General features: G+C 31.2%; 1 protein-coding gene across 1 annotated transcript; it reads right to left on the reverse strand.

Annotated features, from left to right (window-relative positions):
- Positions 1–2,757: 2,757 nt before the first annotated feature.
- LOC115720846 (protein neprosin) lies at positions 2,758–7,559 on the reverse strand. Its single transcript, XM_030650032.2, has 7 exons — positions 6,507–7,559; positions 6,313–6,399; positions 5,908–6,222; positions 5,034–5,204; positions 4,843–4,896; positions 3,460–3,606; positions 2,758–3,320 (listed from the first exon to the last, which is right to left on the reverse strand). The coding sequence occupies exons 1-7, from the start codon at positions 6,711–6,713 to the stop codon at positions 2,943–2,945; spliced, it is 1,359 nt and encodes a 452-aa protein (XP_030505892.2). The 5' UTR covers positions 6,714–7,559; the 3' UTR covers positions 2,758–2,942.
- Between the last annotated feature and the right edge of the window lie 1,954 nt (positions 7,560–9,513).

Genomic DNA, 9,513 nt, shown 5'->3' on the forward strand with positions numbered 1-9,513 from the left:
TTACAATCAGATAAAGATGTATCCACCTGATCAGGAGCATACCGGCTTCATGACAGACCTAGTCCTATACATATACAAAGTCATGCCCCTTGGGCTAAAAAACACAGGGGCCACTTATCAAAGGCTGGTGAACATTACGTTCACAGATCTCATTGGCGGCAACATAAAGGTGTATGTGGACAACATGCTTGTCAAGTCCAAAAAGGCTTAGGGGCATGTGGAGGACCTAGGCGAGTGCTTCAAAATCCTTTTGTAGCTACAACATGAAACTCAATGCCCTCAAATGCTCTTTTGGCGTAAGCTCAGGAACATTCCTTGGCTTCATAGTCAACGTTAGGGGAATAAAAGAAAATCCACAAAAGATCCAAGCCCTTTTGGATATGAAATTTCCAACAACTATTAAGGAAGTAGAAAGCCTAACTGGACGCTTTGCTGCACTAAGCAAATTTGTGTCCAAGTCTACCGGAAAATGTATACCCGTCTTCAACATTCTTAGAGGCAACAAAAAATTTGAGTGGACAGAGGAATGTGAAAATGCATTCCAGAAGCTGAAGAAGCAATTGGCCCAACCGCCGGTGTTGCCTAAACCCATAGACAATGAAGAGCTTGGTCTGTACCTAGCAGTCACAGAGCACGCTGTTAGTGCTGTCCTCACAAGAGAAGAAGGCGGTGTACAACACCTTATATACAACATCAGTAAAAGGCTAGTCAACGTAGAAAATCGATACCCACTCATGGAGAAGTTGACCTACAGCTTGCTCTTGGCTTCCAGAAAGTTGAGGCCCTACTTCCAGGCACACCCATAAAGGTGTACACTAATCAACCACTACGATAGGTTTTGTAGAAACCAGAAGCGTCAGGCTGACTAGTCAAATGGGCCATAAAGCTTGGCTAGTTAGAGATCACATATTAAGTGTTACAAAAATCGATAAAAGTTGTTACAAAAATTTTATAGTATGGCGATTATTAAAAAAATCCAAAACTATCATTAGATCGATAAGAAACAATAGATACTTTGTAAGCACAACACTATTAGAGAGTTATTCTCAACGGGAGCTATTAGAATCGATCATGTATGCACTAATGATAATTTAGCAGATCATTTGATGAAAGTACTAACTAGAGAGAAGGTCCATAAAATTTCAAAAGGAATAAGACTAATTCCCTTAGAATGATGAGTCACCTGTGATGGTAACCTAACCTAAAGACTGGAGATCCCAATAATTAGGTTCACCAGATAGTAAAAAGTTATGCAGTTATATGTGTTGATCATGATATATTTATATGAGAAGCATGAAGTTCTGAAGAGATAAGAGGACGAGTTACTAAAAACTCTTAATGGAGTAGAGTACCAAGCTACAGGAGTACTCTTGATATACTAACCCATGTGAATGTAGAAGTGGGGTTGCTTCTTATGGAATTGGGAGCCAAAATTTCTAGAGAGTTCATTATACAATGATAGACGTGCATGGCCATTAAAGCACAGACTTTTTAAATACACCTCTGAAAGATTGGTGTGTGGTAGGGTGTTAGAGATAGAGTTCAAGACTTTGAGTCACTCTAGTAAAATCTGAATCGTATTCACTATGCAAATATTAAAATCTAAAGATTTCTTTGTTTAAGCACAGTCTTATAGTTTTCTAATATTGCTTGAGAAAAATATTTTTAAAAATTCAAGTGGGGAATTGTTAGAACTTTTGAGTGAATTATACAAAAATAAGAGAAGTGAAGTTTGTGATATTACAAAGAGTACCTAATGGGATAGAAACACTTACTCATAGGCGTATATAAGGTGGAAATGTGAGATTTGTGTTTCGGCCCTAAGGGTCACCCACTTATGTGCACATGGGTGAAGACTCACACACCAGACCATTGTCATCCATCCAACCGTGTTGTGCCGAGCCGAGCTAAGTCGTGCATGCTTCAGACAAAGTCGTAAAACGTCTTAAAGAAAGCAACATAATCTTGACTCAGCAAAAATTATCATTCGGAAAATTCGCTCCTATTTTATTTTCCGACATAACATTTACTTTTTCACCTGAAAAGAAATTCCGACAGAGATTACCTTTTAAGGAAGCAAAAAATACTCATCTATTTGCTTTGGAATCCCAATAATACCAAATTAACAAGTTAATCGGATTCCTATAATCCTAATCTACTTGAGAATGAACTCATAAACTGCTTATTTCCATTTGTTGGCCTCATGTTTATCTTCAAATACTTGATAGGGAAGGAGCCCTTCCCAAGTGGTATTATTGCTTTAAAGCTTTGCGTCTCCCTTTCCTCCACAACAACAAAGTAGATATTTGTTATGTGTTTATTTCTATTAACCCAAAGCTACTATTGAACTCATGAAATGAATGAACTATACATTTAACATGTAGCCCCTTTTACGGAAAAGTACAAGACTGTCTGCAAAATAAAGATTTACCAACTTTAATGGTTAATACATCCGATGAAAATCTCAATACTCTACTTCTTCAGTGTTGATAGAGAAGACGAGTGAAATATTTCATAATTAGAGAATATGATGTATTTTTTTTTTTTTGCTATTATCCAGATCAATAATAGAAAATTTAAATGAAAAGTAGCAAATTAGTACTAATTCATAAGAACAAATTGATAATGCACTTAATTAAATATACCGTACATACAAACTAAACATATTTTCCCATAATTAATAAAAACAAAGCTACAGCCTATTTTTGAATTTATTTAAGTTCAAAATAAATTCTTGCAAAACAAAACAACTTAAAGTAGGAAAATAACATTTTTAATTACAGAATTAAAGAATTTTGATAATGGAAATTTTTGAAATTAGGAAAGTTAATTATACAATGTAAGAGAAGATGAGGATTAAAGAGGACAATAATAATGAAAATATTGTATATATAATGAAAAATATTAATAGTTGTACATAATAGGAGTAGTAATGTTAAGAGTCATGGGCATTGTGGATTTTTTCCAGGTCCACCATAGTAGAAGTAAGTGCCCCATTGGTCATTGTAGAAGCTCTTTATGTTATAACAATTGGTATTCTCAGCCAATGTGGAGATGCCTCTAACCGAGCTGAGGCTGTTGTCCGAGTCCACCACCTCAAGGTTCCTAAAATAGCTAGCTTTACCAAACCCATCTTCTGCGAAGTGCCCCGAACCCATCTGTGTCGACGTGTGCTCGCCATTCGGCCTTGAGTTCACCACCTCGCCACCCCACTCCACCATGGTGGCGTGCTCTGCTAGGTGTGTGAATAGCTCAGCCGGCCAGTACCCTACTAGGGTATTGTCACCAAATCCCATCCACCAATTTCCAAGCTTTGGATCCTATGTGTATTATGCAGTGACAAATTCAGAATTTTTTTAAGTAAATGTTAAATAAGTATATGGATTATACAAAATATGTTTTGTAGTAAATATATCGAAACTAATATTAAAAATTAGAGAGCTGTATAAATATATGTACCTTCCAAATCAAAATGGTTACATCGTATTGGTTGGTAGAAAATGAAGAGACTGGGGATATGGCAGCTCCAATGGCTATTCTGCTATTTGTTTGAATAAATCCTGCGCAGAGGAGATTGTAGCACCCTGTTGCTTGATACGAATCCGTCTGTAGTTTTTCAGCTTAATTAATTAGCTAAATTAACATTATGATAAATTCTTTTTTAGTTTTTACAATTTAAAAACGTCATTCCGTATTGAGATAAAAAATATTTTTTTTAGTTTAAAAGTCTTTTTCAAAAAAATTAAAATTTGCAACTTCTTAATTTTTAATTTACTAAAAAAATATTTTAAAAATATTATTATACATAAAAATAAGACAGAGTTTATACTTATTTTATACTTTTAAAATGAAAACTTAATCAAAAGATTCAATTATTATTATTTTTATTATTTGAAATAAAAAAATTATATTATGTACAATTTATTATAAAGTATAGTCTGTTAAACTGAAACAGCATTGCTAAATTATCACAATCAAAATATAATATAAACTTTGGCAAAGTAGAACTTCCAATCCTTAAAAAAAGAAAAAAAGAAAATAGACTGATGATTTTAAATAGACCTAAGTAAATTTTATAAATAAATTTAAATAATTTCATATTACCAAGTATCCAGAATTACAACTTTATGGGTAACATATATAAATATAGTATAATAATAATTTAAGAAATGGGTTGCTAATTTTTATTATAGGTAGATAATATATAAATTAATTTGATGTAATAGTTAATATTTTTATAATTTTATATAAAAAAAATAATCGAAAAATTACTTATTCATACTTAAATTAAATTTGAAAATACTATTGAATATTTTATATAAGAACCATTTTGTAATCTAGTGACGCATATTATGCGACGACATTCATCATTACAATCTACAAAACTTGTTAGCTAATCACTTAAATCACAAAATTAAATGGAGTACATAATTAATATACATAATGACTTTCTCATTCCGTGTATTATTTTGCTTTACTTTTACTTTTGTCAGGATATACTTCACTTTTAAAAAATTGAAAAAAAAAAACAATAATAATAAATCAAGGTCCAAGCCAAGGTTGGTTTTTTCGTTTTAAATCTGAAACATTGGAGATCACATCCATTAGTACCTATAGATAGGGTTGACTTTGACCTATAGAGACTATAGTAATTTGAGCACACGGGAACACACCACATGGTAATATACCCAAATGATTCCATTCTAATTATAAATAATGAATATTTTGACTAAATAAAAATATTTACGAATTTCGGTGCATTAATTAAAGAAAACCAATAGTTAATAAATAAATTAAATTGGGGTTGACAAATTTATAGGAAGATAGAGAAAGAGATCTGACCGTCCAATAAGTGAACAATCTGGGTCTGCTGTCACCATAAAGCTCCGGACTGACCTGACTAGTAGAATAATCAAAGCTTAAGAAAATTCTAATGAAGATCATGTAATATTAATTATAATTAAGAAATAAGTATATACAGAATAATAGTATGGGATTATGTGCGGGAAGGGACATGGAAATGGAAGGAGTACCTGCCATCCTGCTTCTATGCTGTTGAGATCTGAGCCGTCGAATGATCCCGAAAGAACCCAAATCTGAGAGAGACTGAACTCGTTCACCACTTCGATTGATGGGTCCCACACGTTTATGGTCGCTTTTGCCCCGTACACTTCTTCTGATGATCCTGTGTACGCTATCGCGTGCTATTTACCATGCAACCCCAACCCAAAACCAATCAAAAACAATATCATCAATCTACTGCATTTATTTTAATTTTTATTATAAGTATTCTGCTTCTCAAATCTCAATCATATACCACTAATCTAATGAACGTTCTAACCTAATTTTTAATTAATATTAATCTTATATTTTCATGGTCAATAATAAAAAAAAACGGTATATTAGGGTATAATTCTGTCTATTTTATTGATCAAAATTGTATGTTACAAGTGTGAGTATTCATTATACATTTTAGATGAATAATGAAGCTCATACCCCGACCCGACCGGCAATTAACATTTCTGTACAATTACTTTTGAAATAAGCAAAAAATTAATGTATATAATCAGCGTCTTATATAAATATATATTATATATAAAAAAAAATTACTAATTAAATGAGCCATTAAAGATGCGATTCGAAAAAAGATTTGATGAGTATGCTATGGTACTAGTGCCAATATATTGAATGAGATGCAAAGAATTAGATAATGAACATTGAATGGCAATTTGCATAAATATAGGATCATTAATACCCATGTTTCATGTCATCATCATCATCACAACCAATTAAGGGTATTATATATATGTTATGGTGATGCTATACATATGTATATATAAATAATAATAATATATAGTAATATTGATGATGATATTGGAGTATAGCTAGCTAGTACTAGTAGTATACCTCATGGCCATTGCCACTGACAACATCTGGAGCGTCTTCTCTACGGCGGCGATGCAATAAAGAGTTAGTGTTCCGTTGTTTCTTACCAAAGTCAAACAAAGACTTTGCTCTTAAGACATCATGAGTGGTGCTCCGGCGAATGGGGACCGTTCCTTTAGGGCATCTTCTTGTTCCATTTGTGTGCCACATTTGCATTAACATTGCACCTTTCACTTCATTACTACTACCACTATTTGATGATGATGATGATGAACTCCCCATTTCATCATTTTCTTCCCTTTTCTTCTTAAATTTTGGCATTTCTGGTGCTACTTTCTGTTCAAAATATACTACATTTTTTTAAAAAAATACATAAAAAATAATGTACACCCTTTTGTTACATTATATATGCCAAAAAATTAGTACCTGGATCTTGTGATTCTTTAGTTTAGGATGGTCTAAAGCTGGTTGTTTTCTCTTGTGAACACAATCAATGATATCTCCATCTGGGCTCTGCAAATTCATTATATATATAAGTATTTTATAGAAGAAGAAAAAAACACATGCATACATAATCACAAATTTTTCTCAAAGGACAAAAGAAAAAAAGAAAAACATACTGGTATGGTGATGACAGGAGGCTTGTTAATCTTGTCCAAGTGCCTTCGAATCCTATCGAGTCTCAAGCTACTAACTTGCTGTTTGGTGGTGTAGTTTAGAGCCGAAACAAGTGAAAATGTTTGGACAAAGAATAAAAATAATAATAAGGGTACAACATAATAATAATACAGAAGAAGAGCTCTCTTCCTTCCAGCAAGAATACCCATAATATATATAATTATCTCATTCAGTGCCAATAATATTACAGAGAAAAAGATACACAAGATAGAAACAAACAAAATTTAAGAAATCTCCATTACTAGTTAAAAAACTATATATGATCAGAATAAGAAGAATCTGACTCTTTTGTTTGTGTTTTTTTTTTCAACCTTCTCCAATCCTTGATGATTTTTTGCTAACACCAATACAAACAAAAGAAAAGGACTTTTAACAAAACCCAATAAACTCCCCCCCTTTGGTATACAAACAAACACTTTCTCTCTCTCTTTTTTCTCTGTCTATAGAGACTTAAATTTCTTTCTCTTCTCTTCTCTCTCTCTCTCTCTCTCTCTCTCTCTCTCTCTCTCTCTCTCTCTCTCTCTCTATCTTAATGGTGAGGAAGAAAAGGTGGGTGAAGAGCAATTAAATCCCCCCTCTTAGACCTTCAGCATCAAGATCATCATTGCCTGCGTTGGTTTGGTTTCATATTTGATTCAATATTCAAATTAAACTTCTCTCTTCTCTTATATATATTTTTTTGGATTTGGGGGGTTGCACAGTTTGACAAGGCAAAGGAAAATAAAGGAAAAAGAGTAGTGAAGACTAGTGAAGGATAAATCAGGAAAAGAAGGGTTGAATGCATTATAATTATTATTGTTATTATAAAAATAAAATAAAATAAAAAACTACTCAGACCTACCCAACTGAAACACCCTTCTTTTATTACACTCCTCTTCAATGTTCATATCTGCCACCATATACACTACTTTCTCATTAATTAATAACCATCCTACATATAATTAAAAATATTTATTTATTTATTTGTTTATTATTTTCCTTTTCAAACCCCACACACACACACCCTTCTCTTCTTCTTCTTCCTTTTATCTTCTTCTCTTTGCCTTAACAGAAACACTATATATCTATACTTAAATTTATTATTATTTTACTATAACAATGTAATATATGGAGGCAACTAATATTGGAAATTTTTTTCTTGAAAGAAAAATGAAGAAAAAACTAATATTGGAAAGTAAATAATAAATAAGGCACTCAATTGCCATACTTTTTTTGTGTGTGGTGTTTCCACGTGGCACTGACTTTCATTTCTTTCTTGTATATATGAATTTGTGTATATGATATGTCACCGTCTTCACAAACAAATACGTTTTCCCCTCTTTATAACTCTTATATAAATTAATACGTTGTTGGAGTATATTGTTATCTATAGCTAGTTAGATTTTTTTATTATTATTATTTGTTTTAAATGCGTGTTGTTCTTAATGAGAATTAATTCTAAATTATACTCTCTTTTTCCGTTTTGAAAAGTTTGCAAATTTATACAATATGTCTCTTGTCTTTATTGCCCTCTATATTTTTTTTTTACCGATTATAACGTACCTCTTCTAAATTTATTATACATTTCTGTGTCTCTCCTTTATGGACTTGCTCTTTAATATATTCATATTCATATATATATATATATATATGGCCTATGCTATGCATGATGACAAATTTTAGAAATGCGGCTTTGAGGTTTTTGTTACCAAACAAGGAAGCAAAGATATGTATCATATAAATACAAATATATATATTATATAAGTTAGATCATATCGAGGTATATATATAATCCATTACATGTAATGATTAAATAAATGAATAGTTAAAAAGGGTTATTGATTTTTCAAGTTGTACATTGATTAAAGTAATGAGTTGAACACTTTGAGGAGATGATCAAAACCAAGAATAATAGGAAATAGTAATTGTTGAAATTTCAACGTGATGGGGGAGGCTTCTATGCTGCTTTGCTTTGGTTATTGTTTATTTTAAAATTATGGGCAATTGGGGTCGCAATACCAATCCCTTAATCTAAGCCGGAAATGCACTCTTTTCCATGTGGAAAATTAATTATTCATTATGTATTCTATGTACACAATAAGCAAAAATAAAATTAATATATATATTAATAAAATTAAATTTGATATAAAATTAAAGCTATAGTTTAGTAGTTTATGAAAAGAAGAAAAAAGGAAAAGAAAAAAAAAAGAAGGAAAAACTAGGAAGTTTTCTATTCTAGAATCTCGAATGCTATTGCGCTCATTAATACAGAAAATTTTCGTTGTCAGCCTCTTAACTCTCCCTAACTCAAATTTGGGATTTTACTGGAACTCAATATAATTATAGTATGTTTGGTATTATTTTTCAATTTTTTGTTTTAAAAACATGATTTTAGAAATGAAAACAAAAAATAGTTTTTGAAGTTTTCAAAACACGTCATATTTTGTTAGTATTTTTTAAAAATAATATTGACTACACATAAATTATTTTTATCAAAACAGAAAATAATATTTTATTGTTTTTAAAAAATTTTATTTTTTGTAATTTTATTTTTTGAAAATTATTTTCAAAAAAAAAATCAAACAAACTTAATTATTTTTTTAAAAAAATAATTTTCTAATTTTAAAAACAAAAAACTATTTTTTACTTATTATATCAAACATTTACTTATTCTCTCTTTTTTTAAAAAAACCTAAATTACTCCTTTTTTTTTATTTGAAAATAAGCGCAGATATATATTAAATAAAACTAGACCTCATGGTCGTTACACAATAAGTTTTCCGGTACAGAGTTGATCGGAATCGATCCATACACCTGGTGAGTAAAAGCCCACTTAGCAACATTGTAAGCTGCATAGTTACAGGTCCTACTAACATACGAAAAATTACAACAACTGAAATAAAGAGAAGATTTAGTACAAAAGGAGACATAATTCTCAAGGGCCCAGTGGGACGCCTTCCCATTGAGAGC

This window comes from Cannabis sativa, chromosome 2 (genome assembly GCF_029168945.1).
Source record: "Cannabis sativa cultivar Pink pepper isolate KNU-18-1 chromosome 2, ASM2916894v1, whole genome shotgun sequence".
Lineage (NCBI taxonomy): Eukaryota > Viridiplantae > Streptophyta > Magnoliopsida > Rosales > Cannabaceae > Cannabis > Cannabis sativa.